The sequence below is a fragment of the Sminthopsis crassicaudata genome, chromosome 5, assembly GCF_048593235.1.
Source record: "Sminthopsis crassicaudata isolate SCR6 chromosome 5, ASM4859323v1, whole genome shotgun sequence".
Classification (NCBI taxonomy): Eukaryota; Metazoa; Chordata; class Mammalia; order Dasyuromorphia; family Dasyuridae; genus Sminthopsis; species Sminthopsis crassicaudata.
Genome location: NC_133621.1, coordinates 219,736,782 through 219,752,049, shown reverse-complemented (window position 1 = coordinate 219,752,049; position 15,268 = coordinate 219,736,782). Strand labels below are relative to the sequence as shown.

Sequence of the window (15,268 nt, the reverse complement as noted above, 5' to 3'; positions counted from 1 at the left end):
TAAAAGATTCTCAAATAGGCAATTAAGGATCTTTAAAAGGTGATAAAAAAAAATAAATAAATAACAGCCTTTTGTGTTGAAAATACATGCAAAGATAGCTTTCAACATTCACCCTTGCAAAATTTTGCATTCTAAATTTTTCTCTTTCCCACCCCCCCATCCCCTTCTCCTAGACTGCAAGTAATCCAAGATTTTAATTCTTCTAAACATATTTCTACATTTATCATGATAAAACAAGAAAAATCAGATCAAAAAGGAAAAAAGTGAGAAAGAAAAAAAAAAAAAAAAGGCAAACAACAACAACAAAAAAAAGTGAAAATACTATGTTGTGATCTACATTCAATCCCCAAAATCCTCTTTTTGGATGCAGATGGCTCTCTCTATCACAAATCTATTGGCATTGGCCTGAATCACCTAATTGCTCAAAAGAGCCAAGTACACATCACATAATCTTGTTGCTTTGTACAATGTTCTCTTGGTTCTCTCCTCATGTCATTTAGCATCAGTTCATGTTAAGTCTCTCTAGGACTTTCTGAAATCATCCTTCTGATTGTTTCTTATAGAACAATAATATTCCACTATATTCATATATCATAACTTATTTAGCTATTCCGCAACTGATAGGCATTCACTCAGTTTCCAGTTCCTTGCCACTATAAAAAGAGTTACTACAAATGTTTTGCACATGTGGGTTCTTTTCCCTTTAAAATTTGATTTTTGCATATCTTTCCAGTCCATTCCCCTTCATGGACAAGTCTTATGTTATATCCAGAGTGGCCTACTTGCCATTTCCCAAATTCAGCATTCCATTTCCTGCCTCCACTCCTTTACACAGGGTGAAGCCCATGTTTAGAATGTATTGCTTCTTTATCAAAAATTTCTTAGAATCTGTATCCTCTTTCATGGACCACTTCCCACAAGAACCCCTTCTTGATCTCTCTATTGGTTAATATTCTATGTTGTATGCCTTAGTTTTTTTGAAGGCAAGAGCTACTTATGTTGGATTTTTAACACTAGCAAATGCCTTATTGATAATACACAGTAAATACTTATTAAGTGGTTATAAATTGGAACTACTGAACTAGACAATCTAGAATGACATTGAAAAAGATTGAATCAATTCATATCTATGGATATAATCCTAAGGTCTCCATTTTATTTGTCTTAATAAATGTATTAACACTTTTAAACATACTCTCCAGAACTTAACTAAGTAAAATCATTTAATAACATGACTGTAGCTGAGTTAATGTCACTGACCACTTTTTAAAAAACTTTGATAATAGGATACCAATATTGTTTAAAATAGTCCTTAATAGGGAAATGAGTGATGTACAAACAAAAGAAATAAATTTAAAGAATGGTTGAAAAAAACAGTGAATTGAGAGTCAGAAGACCCAGGTAATAGTTCATCTCTAACACTTGCTAATTATATGACTTTTCCTAAATTGAAATCTCACTAAGCTTCAGTGTCCTCAAAACTGGGACAATAATATTTGTACTACCCTCACAAGGTTGGGGGGAGGAGGGGAAGCATTTTGTAAATAGCAAAGTATTATTGAATAAGAGATGTTATTTATTATTAAAATTCCAATTAATAACAGGTAAGAGATTTACAGTGATGACAAAGCAAATATATATTATGAAAAATGGCACATAAATTCTGAAGGGGAAGGCTAGAAGATGGGATGCAAAATCCCCTTGCAAAGTTATGTAGTTGCTTCTGGCTTTCCTCTAACATTTTCCAAACAGAAAGGGAATCATTTAAAAATTCCTCATTACCCAGTCCTAGGGACCAGGGGAACTCATTTCATGGCTACAAAAGTTAAATTGAGGGCTCTGGCAATGGTTTCCATGGTGCACAGAGTGGTCTGGCATTAGTCTCATCTGGGAAATCAGAATTAGATTCTAACTTAAGGGCCGCAGCTGGCTGCTTCTTTTTAAAAGCTGAACAATAGTTGGCTGCAACAATGGCAGCTGGGTACCATTGCTCCTCTAGTCCAACATAACTGAAGCTGTTCCTTTCTGGACAGAGGTATCAAAAAAACTGTCTCTCGCTGGGCCTGGGTTCCAGTCTTGGCCATTCCTTCTGGAACTATACCTGCTAATCTCAATGTTTTTTAATTTGAATCTCAAGGAAGATATTTTTCTAATCTTTCCTCCTTTAACCTAAGATAACAAGAAATATCATTTTAGATTCAGTCACATTTACTCTGTCAAGAGGAGTTAGCTGTGGTTCTATCACTGGCAGTCATAGAATTACATTTTAGAATGGGAGGGACCTTATGGGATTACATAGTCATACCATCCTCAATGGATATGAAACTCAAGCCCAGAAAAATAAAATGATTTTTCCAAGATCATGCTGGGTTCTTCTCCCACCTTGCTCCTAAAGCCAAACAACTTGTAAGTGGAATAAAATTCTAGGAAGATCCAGGTCATTGTACGAAAAACACATAATAAGCCAGACAAAACCTCTCATCAAGGAAGGAGAGAATATGGACTCAGAATTTCCTAAGAATATAAAAGAGAGACTACTTGTGTTTCAAATTAGAGGAACACTCATTTTAACACTTTCAATTAGAAGTAAACCACCCACTGCTCCCAAATTAGTACAAGAAGCCCAGTTGGTCAATACCCCCTCACTTTTTTCCGTAAGGAAGATACATACATACCTAGAGATCCTAATATAAGGATCTGTCTCCAATGAAACTATCCTTGGTCTATCAGAAAACTCATTGGAATCTTGAGCAATGTCACTATTTTTTTCTAGGACCTTTAAAACATGTTTATTGATGTTTTTTTAATAACTCATTTCACCACTCCCACTCTACCAAGAACCCTCTTTTATAACCAAGTACATTTAAGCAAAAACAAATCAACACATGAGCAATGTCTGAAAATATACGCCTCATTCTCTACATCTACAGTATACTCTCTGCTGATGGGGAATGGAAGGGATGCTTCACCATCAGTCAGTCTTCTAAGGCTGCAACTGGTCCAGAAGGAATGGAAAGATAAAAATTGTGATCAGAGATGACCTACCCTGAATACACACTTTGACAGTTTACTCCACTATGTCAAGGAATATTTACATATCTGCAGATTCCAGGGCATACTGCATTTTTCCAGGAGAATGTAGAGAAAAGGGGAAAGAGCAAGTCTTGTATTCACTTTCCTGTACATCACTACCACATGAAGGATGATGAGATGAAAAGCAGAACCCAGGGGCTGTTAGGTGACAAGAGATTAATGATGACATGGCCTTGACTTCCCAGAGGTAAAGGTTAAGAAACACTCCAGGGTAACTGGGCTTCCAATTTCATACTCTCAGAATAAATGACATCAACTGACAGTTTTGCTCTCTGAAATACTCCAATCTTTAAACACAAGGCTGTCATCCCCATCCCCCAGTCTCTGAAATTCATCTACATGTGCTTATCCCTTAGTCTCTTCCCTAGTTAGAACAAAGTATATGGGGGCAGACTATAAACCACCACACAGAGCCAATAAAGAAAAGGGTGAAATCCAGAAAAGCAATGGATTTTTCCCCAACTACATTATTAGACACTCTTCTAACATTCTCAGACAGCCATCTTCTTCATCTGAGAGATTAGAATCAACTTCTTGATATTAAGAAAGAGTGAATATCAACCAGAATTCAGGACCACAAGGGAATGAATGACTCATCTTCTTACGGGATATGAAGCTCAAGAATACAGGCAACCCAGAACCCAATATTGCCCTCATCACCTTCCATCTCTATTCTGTCCAAAAAAGTACTTTCCATGACTGAAGGGACAATGAAAAGTAATAAAAAGAAGGGTTCACACTTGAGACACTTCTTACCCACATATCTTCTTAACTCCAGCTAGGGAGCTGTTATCTTTAAGTATAAGTTTGAGACCAAAACTGTCAAAAAAGCCAACAGAACTAACTACAAGGAATACAATGCTTCACCTAAAATATACTAGAATTAAAGAGATAACAAAAAATTCAGCTTTAATTATGAGATTAAGGATAGCTGGGTCTTTATTCATTAGTTCCTAGGATCAAATGTTCTCTAAAAGGCTTAAACAAGTTGTAGATCAACACTAAATTTCTGCATAGAACAAAGAGGGTCACTCTCTGGCTTACCAGTCTTTTAAATGGCTACTTTCTGGCTCAACAGGCTATGTCCTGGGAAACTCACACAGACACCACAGATTTTCCTACAGAAGCCCTGGTGGGAGCTATGTAAGTTATACCCAGGCCTCCCATTAAACTTTACACTTCCTACAAACAGGATCTCCCCTGCAGGGATGTGGATGAACAGACAGGAAAAGGATCACAGCTGGCTATGAAGAGCACACCTGTGCTGGAGCTTAAACAGAGCTGGAGAACACTCTTCACCAAAGTAGTTAGGTGAGGAAATCATCAAAGAACAGAGACCAGAGACCAAGAAAAAAATCAGGGCATATAGAGAGAAAGGCATGATCAACCACCTAGATTCAAATTGCACATAATGAGTATTTTTCTGAAATTTTGGTAGAAAGAATATGGGAGGATAGGAGAATGGGGATTAAAAGCAATTTTCCACATTTTTTAGTTAAAGTGTACAACACTGGGCAGAGGGAAATGGGAGTGATAAGAGGCATAACCTATACATCTGTCACCCTTTCTCCTTAAGTTTTTCATGGACTTATTTTCTATTTAAGCTTGATTTTTTTTTTCACATTATACCAAATCATAAAGTGCAGCATGTCTAATGCAATGACTATCTAAAAAATAATAGTGTTCCCAGAACATATACAAATATTCCAGCTAATATTTCATGAAGGAAACAAAAAAAGAAAGAAAGAAAAGTAATTCTATGAACGGTTCTAAAGCCCAGGCATCATCCATCTTTAAAACAACCCCGGTACTGACCCTTCATAGTTCAAACTTCACTGCCTTCATGATTCAATAAACCATGTTAACTCCAACTTGGTATCCATTACAAAAACATCCCCACTGCTATTACTTGGTCTCTGATCTGGGAATAGGAAAATGAAACCCAGTTAACTACCATGAAAGGAATATGGGGCTTAGAGGTAGAGGAAAAGGAAATCAAGAGGCATTAACAGCTTCTAGATCCTAACAATGAGATTCCCAAAGGGAATGATTTCATTTGAAATTTTGGGAGGTATATATCACCAGGCCAAAAACTGATTTCCCAACAGGTCCTCCAAGTATAATTTCACATTTTGATTTTCCCTACCTTTAAAAAATGGGAATATTGGTTTTAACAAAAACCACTTTGGCATAAAATTAGTTAAGGGTTTTTTTTGGTGACTTAATAAAATTACCAAACCTACATTAGACAAGGTAAATATTTTTTTTAAATAAAGACAAAAAAAGTTAGCACAGTCCCAGGCCACCCACACTCCTAGCAATCTTCCCAGATTCAATCTCTTCAACAGGCAGGTTTAAAAATTTTCTTCTAAGTACTCAGACTGCCACCAATTTCTTCTGACGCCACTTAGGTAAGTACCCCAACCCAGAAACTTGCCTGGCAATATGGTTGAAGGTGTTTAAAAAGCAAAATAGACTCAACAGATTCCAGGCACCCGACTCCCTTCCCAGGCTGTGTTTACTCTGGGGCAGGGACCACAGGGGGACCACAGAGAGGAGTAAAACTTGTTTTTTATCAAAGTCATCAGCTCTGACACACTCCAAGAAGGAATGCAGAGCTATGTGTATGGGGGAGGGGGAGGTCTCCTTCCTACCAATTTTCCAATCTCCATTTCTTCAAGTTAGGGAAAAAAGAAAATTAAGGACAAGGCTACACGATCTTAATGACCCTGTCCAACAGTTTAGGAAAGTCTTAGCAATTATAACCACGGCACTGAGGGGAAACAAGGAGCATGATTTCTCATCAGAAACTTGCCAAGTATCCAGTTTGTGGTCAGCTGGATAGACAGAGCTCCAATTATGTGGTAAGAAAGAAAAAAAAATTTCACCTTCTTTCTCCAATTCTTTCTTTTGTCTCCTCTTACATTGTCCCGACTACATTATATGTTCCTAAGCTCTTCTTGTTGTAATTTCTCCCCCCCTAACAAAGGCTTAGACAGAATAATGTTTATAAGTACCCCCCCCCAGTGCCCTAGGTGGGTGAGCAGAGAGGGAAAAAAAAAATCTGACTCCCATTTCTTGGTTAAAATTAGAATACATTTTCAAGAGTCCTAAGCAGGAGAGAAAAATTCCATTCTGCCCTTTGCTCTTCCAAATTCCTACAGCCAAGTGGTTCAACAGCAGTTGAATGGCACACATAATGACATCATTGATTGGAACCATAATAGAAAAGAGTGAGTTCAGCGGGTGGGGTGGGTAAAGGGGGAGAGTAGGGAGGGAGAGAGGGAGGTGAAGATGTATTTGTGTTACAAACAAAAGACAAGTTCTGTTCCTCAGCAGGGACAAATGAAGAACCAGATGACGGGATAAACTGAGGTCACAGAGTTTCTCCTATTGTTTCCTTTTTAAGAAGCTTCATCACTACTTAAACATTTGTTCAGAAAGAGATAAACATCACCAAGTCTTCTCCCTACCTGTCCCCATCCCAGCAATTATTATCATTCATTTTCAGAATATCAAGTATTAGGAAAAGACAATATGATTCACATATTGATTGATTTTCTTTTTCTAAGATGCCAAACCTCCACTGAGAAAGACCCGACAAATCTAGGGTGACATCTTGGCTTTGTCCTGAAAGTATTACCACTCCCCAAAACATCATTTCCCTGACCCCAATTTATAGACTTACAGAAATTCCTTGACCTCCAAACTCCCTTAAGTTTCAAGAAGAGTTTTTTGAGGAGAAAACTAAAGTATTTGAGGGGACAGAATATATTAGGAGGAGATTATTTGGGAGGCTATATACCTCCCATAGAATCTCAAGAATTAGACATTATTCAAGATACGCTAGTCCTTTTTTTCTATTGTTGCTCATCCCACAGATATCTCACAGAGAAAATAGAAAGACACTCAAATTTAATGTTTTTAATTTTTAAAAACCTCAGACTTAACAAATAGCTAATTTTCTAATTTAGCTTTTCTGTGGATCTTTTTGCATGTAGTCAAGGAGATTGACCTCTAACTTATTTAATTTCTATTTTATTTACTTAAAAAATTAAAGTTATGTTATAACTCCTCAAATAAAATTAAAAATTAAAGTAAAAGTCCTCAAATTCTTACAAGGCTCTTGTTAATTATATCTTAAGTACTAGCTAAGTACTAATTTATGAAGCTTATTTTGAGGATGGGGACAAATGGTCTTGACCAAGGTGCATTACAGTGTGGCACCATAAAAAGACGATGGTCTTTTACTACCTGTGGATCCTTAGATATATCATTTAGCCTCTTTGGGTCTGTTTTGTCAGCTATAAACTGAAAGCATTAAACATAATGATTTGTGAATTCCTTCACAACTTTGATTCAATACAAGATCCCAAGAGGAATCTTTGAAGTACTGGATTGGACATTGTTGAATTAAAAATAATATTAGGGATCAAATACTTATTGAATCTTTCATGTGAAGAGCACTACAAATTTTAAATTTAATTGTCCAATTTCCCATTTGTTCCTATATCTCAATGACCCACAGCTAACAAAGCCCACTCCAAAAAAAAGTAAAAGAGATGACCAGACCTTTAAGGCTGAATGTAGACCAACATACCAACAGGCCACAATGGACATGTATGCTTGGTTACACTGGTGCCCTCTTGTGCTCAGAAGTGACCCTACGGGAAAAGCCAGATTCCTCTCTCAATCTTTCAAACTTCAAAACAGCAGAATAGGGTACAACATCTTTACTGATCTAAAAGTATCTTTTATAAAATTAGTAATTACCTAAGACTTAAAGTTTCCTTAAAGATGCATGAAACCACAATGGCCGCCAGGCTCTATTCCTCATCCACCAAAAGACCTCACAACAAATGATATCACTTAAAAATGTAAGAGGTCCTGCAGTGGAAATAGCACTATATTTGAGTCAAATGATTTTGCAATTACTCTTCACCTTATTAGCCCAATCTCTCAACTAGAAAACAGAAATACTAATCATGCCAAAGGGAAATAGCCTAGAGCAGTGGAAACTATACTAGATATGTAATAATAATAATAATAATTTTTTAAAAGGTCCAATTCTTAGTCCCAACATTTACTACCTAATTTTAGATAAGTTACTTAAGCTCTCTAAGCCTCAAAATTCCTCAAATGTAAAATGGAGAGTGGAAAAATAATTTCCTTTCTCTTTCAACTCTGAACCTAGTCAGTCAACAAGCATCTAGTAAGTTCTAGGGGCACAAAGGGGGTAAAAAAAAACCAACAACAACACAGAAAAAGACAATCTATCAGAGAAAGACACAAAGCAAACAACTATAAAGAGGATACATAAATTGGGAACAGTCTCAGAGAGAAGGTACTAGCATTAAGAAAAACCAAGGGGCAGCTAGTGGCATAGTGGATAGAGCAGCAGGCCTGAAATCAGGAGGACCTAAGTTCAAATTTAGCCTCAGATACTTAACACTTCCTAGTTGTGTGACCCTGGGCAAGTAAGTCACTTAATCCCAATTGCCTCTGAAGCAAAAAAAAAAAAAAAATTCAAGCAGGCCTTTGGTAGAAGATAGCATTTTAGCTGGGACTTAAAGCCAGGAGGTAGAGATGAAGGGGAAGAGAATTCCAGTTATGGAGGAAGAACCAGTGTAAATGCCTCCTGAAGTTGGTAGACTAGAGTGTCTTATTGGAGGAAAAGAAAGACCAGTGTTACTTTTTGTAATACAAAAGAATATAAAGGAAAAGGCTAGCCTATAAAGGACTTTGAACACCAAAGAAAGATTTTATATTTGATCTTATAAGGGATAAAGTGTCAATCCCATCACAGGATTTTGAGAGGCTCACATGAGATAAAGTACCCATGTAAATGCACTTTGAAACTGTCCAGTACTTGATAAATGTGAAACTACTATTTTTTTTTTTTTGGGGGGGGGGAATAAATAGGGAAAAAGTCTATAGACAGTTTCTCATTTATCTATATTCAGACACAAGAGGATAGTAGAATTCTGAATTTAGGAAAAATAACTTTTGGCTTCAGAGGAGCCTATCCAAAAACTCACTTGGTGAGGTTCAAAGTGTGAAATACTTGGTGTCAAGATTATTAAGGAACCAAGGAAAATCTCCTGCTTCTCCTGATAGGGATGAGATACTCCTGTGCTTGGTGTACCTGATTACATTCCTCAGATTTCCCAGTTAAGACATGAGGATAATGATGATAGGAACCCCCAGGGAGATTAATAACAAACAGACCCTTTCCCCCAAGCTGCCTGAACTTGGTTTTTCAATGGCCTGAGCTGGAATTCTTATAAGCAGCTCAAGTATCAAGTTTCACCTTTCAAGGTGTGCCTGAGTTTGAAAGAATAAACACAATCAGTTCAATTTAGCTGCCTCAGTAACTCTGTAACTCAAAGCCCAGATTCAGTTTTCACACTATGACCATCACATGTCTCCTAAGCCACATCCCACATTCTTATTCCCTTTACCCACCTCTCACTGCTCTCAGAAATGACAGTCTCCAATATGCTACACTAGGTATTAAAATGGTGGGATCAGTGCTGTGAAGGGTCATTTCTTGAGCATGAAAAAACACACACCTGTTCCCTTGAAATGCCAGAAGATTTCTTGAGTCAATGATTTGTTAATGGTCACATAGCTATTATATCAGAGATAGCATTTCACTGCTTCTCAGAATTTGTAGAGGAGAGGGAAAGGCAGAGACAGGTGGAGAAGCCCAGTGGGGAGAATCATATTAGAAAGGCCAATTCCAGAATCTTTATCTCCAATTCTTGGCCCTTTAATTACCCTGTGATTTAAGAAAAGCAGTTAATTCCATTCATAAATAACCCAAGGAGTTGTATATATTCCAACCCCCCCCCCCATGTAAAAAATGCCTATAAAAGTGGCACACTGCATAGAGCACCAGCCTTGAAGTCAGAAGGGCCTAAGTTCAAATCTAACGTCAAACACTTAACACTTCCTGGCTGTGTGACCCTGGGCAAGTCACTTAACCCCAAATGCCTCAGGAAAAAAACAACAACAACAACAACAACAACAACCCTATAAAAGCCAATGTCATTCTTTGTCCTGTTACTTTCTATTATCCTAAACCAACAAGGATTGCATTCATAAAGACTTGGGCTAGAAACATGGACTAATGGGTCTTTCTTTGGGGGTAAAAGAGGGGAAGAAATGAGGAGAGAGAAAAGACTATAAGGAAGGAGAGAAGAAATGTCAGATTTCTCCATGCCTATGAAATATATGACATATATAGTATACTCAAGGAATTGAAGGCAAAATAGGTAGGTCCACCATGGAAGAGATGGTCCACAATAAAACAATAATTAGGCTAGTTCAAATTTGCTGTTTATTCATTATCTACTCCAAAGACACTGAAGCCACATTTCAACAATTAAAATTTGCTCACAAATGCTAGCTCCCCTCAGTCCAACTAATGGTCCAACATAACCCACTGAGAACTGTGTTTTGGCCAGGGAACTAAGGCCTCAAATGGTATCAAGTAAACTCAAAGACTATGAAAAAACTATATAAAAAACCATGCAGTGGGTAGAGGTATGGAATAAGTCTCTACTCGAATTCATCAACAAGTTAGATAACACACAAACTTCACCAAACCACTAACTTTAACCTCCTTACATACCACATAAATGGAAGGAAATATGTGGCCTGATAATGTATAATAGCAATACCAAGTTCCAACTTACTATGAATTTATCAAGTGTCTGCTGTGTGTCAGGCACTGTATTAAGTGTATCAATTCCTTATTAAAGAACCTGGATAGTTAGATGTAGGGCAGGAACTTTTGGCAGCTTTGTGGTCAGTTTTATTTCTATTTTATTTATTTTGGCTGGGGCAATTGGGTTAAGTGACTTGCCCAGGGTCACATAGCTAGGAAGTGTTAAATTTCTGAGGCCAGATTTGAATTCAGGTCCTCCTGAATTCAGGGCTGGTGCTCTAATCCACTGCACCACCTAACTGCCCTTTGTGATCACTTTTAAAAGCTTCATTCTCTAACAATGAATTATAATGAGAAAAAACTCAAATATGTGAGCTTTGGACTTTGTGAAAGAACTACAAAAACTAATATTCCCACCAGAATTAAGTTATTTAAGTATTTATTGAGGAACTATCTAACAATGATGAGCCTCTGCTTCTCCAAATTCCCCACCAACCTGATGTTTGATGATAAAAAGGAAATAGAAGAGTGTCCAGGTCTCATATCCATTAATCCCTTTAACCTTGTCTGTCCAGTAAAATCTTAATGGCCTTAGAAACACTTTGCTCTCTTGGTTAATAATTTTCCCAGTCCCAAATAAACTTCATTCATTTTACATGTCTATGACCTTTTATACCACTCAAGAAAAATCTAATACTTTATACCCTTCCCTATTCTTCAATTAAAAAATAAAGGTTTAATGAGCACCTTTGTCTAGTAATGTGCTGCAGATACTAATGGTAGTCCATCTATATTAGGCACCACAGGTTTAGTTTTAGGGAATATGGACATAAGCCACATAAGTACAGGTTAGGTATTCAATCTTTTTACCAGTGCAGACATTCTTCATCAAGCAAAATCATACACACTACTAGTTGCAATCCTTCCTAATCAACACATCTGACACTTAGACAGACAGTGGAGCCAAAGATAGTGTTTGACTTGTCTGAAATATTGCACCATGTGCAATATCATCCCCAAATATCATCAAGCCCAGGAAGTATTTAGTCCTCTCTTCCTCCTAGAGGAAAACTAATCAGAGATTAAAAGACCATCTGCTATAGATCTCCTTACATTTCGTATCCAAGTGTTCAGCAGTACCAGTTATGAACTGAGAAACTCATCACCTTACAAATTATTCCAATAATCAAAATCAAGCAAGAAAGTTATTTTTCAACAAATTACTCTAAAGTTTCTTATTTAGTAAATTAAGTGTCACTAGAAATATAAAAAAAAAATGGAAGAATACATAATAATCATCTTGTTTTTATTACAAGGAACTCCAAATTTTTGGGTACCTTCTACCTAAAAGTAAGGCTGTCTCTCTCTTCAATGTAATTTTCATGGAAAATAGAACAATACAATTACTTAACTCTATTTAAAAATTTAAAAGAAAAACAGCAACCTAATGGGGAAAGGCCAGCTATACCTGGCAGAAATAGCAAGTTCTGACAATCAACAAAACAAAGATGGGAGTTAAGAAAACTAAAACTTGATAACTCTTTTGACAATGTAACCAAAAGACAGTGAGAGGAGGAATTCAAAAGTAGAGAGTAGTTAATTATTTTGTTAGAAAGGCATCAATTCTTATTCATAAAGCTGCTCTAAAAGTACAGAAATTATTCTTAGGGCCAAAACACCTTACCTTCTTGGAGACTGAGGAAACATTCAAACCAAATCTTTGAGCCCTTTCCTTTAATTTATCCATGTTTACCTACAAAAACAAGGGAAACAGATAAGTAGATTTTTCAAAATTCAAAGAATAAAATACTAAAAGAAAGCAGAATGCCATGCAAAAAACTACACAAAACACTGAAGATGTTATAAGTCCATCAATATTTCTACGTCTCAAGAATGCTGTGATGAATTTTATCAAGGAAACCATAGCACCAATTTATTCCATTGATCACTGAAATGTGTCTGAAAACATTTTGAAGTTTTGGGTTTATCTTTTGCAAAATAGTCAAATGGGACTTAAGATCAGGCTTTCCCAAAGATATACTGAAAATGGCAACTTAAAAAATGTATCTCCCCACCCCACCCCACTCCACCTTTCCACTCCCTCTACACACACTTACAATATTCATCATTTCTAACTCAAAATGTTTGACTCAACATACAATATCTGCATGTAGATACAGAAAATTCAGTTTCCATCTCCTCTTGGCCAAAGTAGTAAATGCTGCTCTCTTTCTTTTTTTTAAAAGGTAAATCCACAAATTATTGATATTTATTTTATCTCCCCTTTTTTCCTTGAAGATCTGATAGTAAGAACCCAGCATTATAAAAGTCTCTGGTTAATTAAGGACTCAACCCATTCCAATCACATCATTCAACAGCATCTCAAAAAGGAAGAGTTCTTAAGGTCATATGTGAGGGAGCATTTTCCCTCCATAATTGCTTCCCATTGCTCATGTTTGCCCAAAAGCATTGAATGGCCACACTGAGCTTCAGGACATCTTATTCCAATTTTCATTACTTTCCAACCCTAATTTTGTTGTTTTTAATTATTCTTCATAATGCAAAGCTGCAACCATAAGCAGAGTTAATAAAGAGATTTTTGGAGGTAGGAATTAAGTTAGATATCAACAAGGTCTAAAGCTATAGCATCAGAGTTAAGAGATAAGTGTGTTCTTCACTGGTTCTGCAGCTAATTAATCTTTGCATGCAGAAGAAAATGAATAAAATGGAAAATGTAACTCAGAATTCCTGGTAAAATGGAGACAAGCAGTACAGAGAGAGACAGTTTCTCCAATTGACTACCCACTTCTGACATCAGAGTTTTCTGGGTTCGAAAAGAATATGAAGGGAAAGTTTAAAAGTCCCTAGATATAAAAAAAAAAAAAAATGTGTGGAGTTAAAATACGAGTTCTGTTCCTTTTTTAAGAAACTGAGTAAACTCCCAGAATATAAGACTTAATGTTGCTATAGTCTATCAATTGCTCCTAACTTTTAAAATCTAATTTTCTAAAAGGGAAAAAAATCTGATTCTACTGGGGGGGAAAAAGTTTCTTACCATAGGTTTTGTGTCTGATGATAAACCTGAGGAAGCAAAAACAGAAATCCAATTTACTATTTGAAAAGAGTTCTATATAGTCCTCAAGAAGAAACAGCCAACATGTAACATAAAGAGACAGTTACTCTTTATTCCCACTAAGACAAGAGGAACTACTGATCAGAGTACAACAAATGGAATCAACTTAAACCAAAAAAAAGTCAGTATCATTTTAATGAAGCAGACTCATTGTCAATTTGACTAGAATTACTCTCTCTTAAAATGCTGAAAAGAATAGTATATTTATCAATTCTTGATATTGACCTCAAAGGCTAACTTCCTTAATACCTAATTATATAGCTACCACCCATGAATTTATCTAAATCAATTTTAACACTTTTTGCTTTTAAAGTTTTTGCTATATATTGGGGACTCGAGTTAACATAAATTTCCCTTAGAGTTTAGTAAAAGGGACATGTATCATATACAGAAATAGTAAATGAGAATTGGCATTGTATTTAAGAAGCTTCTCAATCTCTCAGGTAATTTTAAGACCATGAACTACAGAAAAAGTACCAATATGCATTGGGCAGAAGAACTCACTCACTGAGAGCTATGAAATGGGTTAAAAAAAAAAAAAAAAAAAAAAAAAAGTTTATCACACATGTGAAAAAAATATCTTTAAAAATGTTTTAATCCATTTGTTTCAAGAAATTGTCTCTCATTCTAGAACCCCACGTCTTAATAAGTCTGTGTTTACTTTAATTTTCTCATCTCCTATATTAGTTTTTTTCTTTGAAAAGTAAGTATATTCTGTAACACATGTAATATGTATGGGATTGCCTGTCATCTAGGAGAGGGAGTAGAGGGAGGGAGGGGAAAATTTGGAAAAATGAATACAAGGGATAATGTTATTAAAAAAAAAAATTACTCATGCATATGTACTGTCAAAAAAAATTTTTATAATTATAAAATTAATTAAAAAAAAAAAAAAGAAAATTAAGTATATTAATTTTTAGTCCATCCAAGCAGAATTTCATTACTCTCGTTTTAATTTCCTTTCTCTGATATTTTTTAGTTCCATCTCTGAGACAAATAAACAAAACTGCATCCATTATTCCTAGAATAGACATTCCATGGTTTTTATATAATTTTTTTTGGGGGGGTTTCTAAATACTCTCCAGACTACTCTCATTATCTTGTAGGGTTCCCCTCCCAATATCATTTTGGCTACTCTTTGTAGAACAGTTTACAATACCTCCCAAATCACTGGGAACAACTTCTGATTATGGGACAAAAAGTTCTGCATGTAGGAACTTTTGTTTTTATTCCTCATTTTCTTCTACATGAAAAGACTCTTCCTTTTGTATACTTCACCAAATTAGGCCCATTGCTAGTGTCAATACATAAAATGAATTGCTTTTAAAATTGAGACACTAGAATTAATTAGCAAATCCCTAAAGATTCTC

At 36.0% G+C, this 15,268-nt stretch overlaps 1 protein-coding gene across 1 annotated transcript in view; it reads right to left on the bottom strand.

Annotated features, from left to right (window-relative positions):
• SARNP (SAP domain containing ribonucleoprotein) overlaps nt 1-15,268 on the bottom strand; it is a 38,102-nt gene that overhangs the window by 8,971 nt on the left and 13,863 nt on the right. The window contains exons 8-9 of the mRNA XM_074270085.1: nt 13,821-13,846; nt 12,450-12,518 (exon numbers count right to left, since the gene is read on the bottom strand). Coding sequence (XP_074126186.1) covers nt 12,450-12,518; nt 13,821-13,846 — 95 coding nt within the window. The remainder of the gene's footprint in view (nt 1-12,449; nt 12,519-13,820; nt 13,847-15,268) is intronic.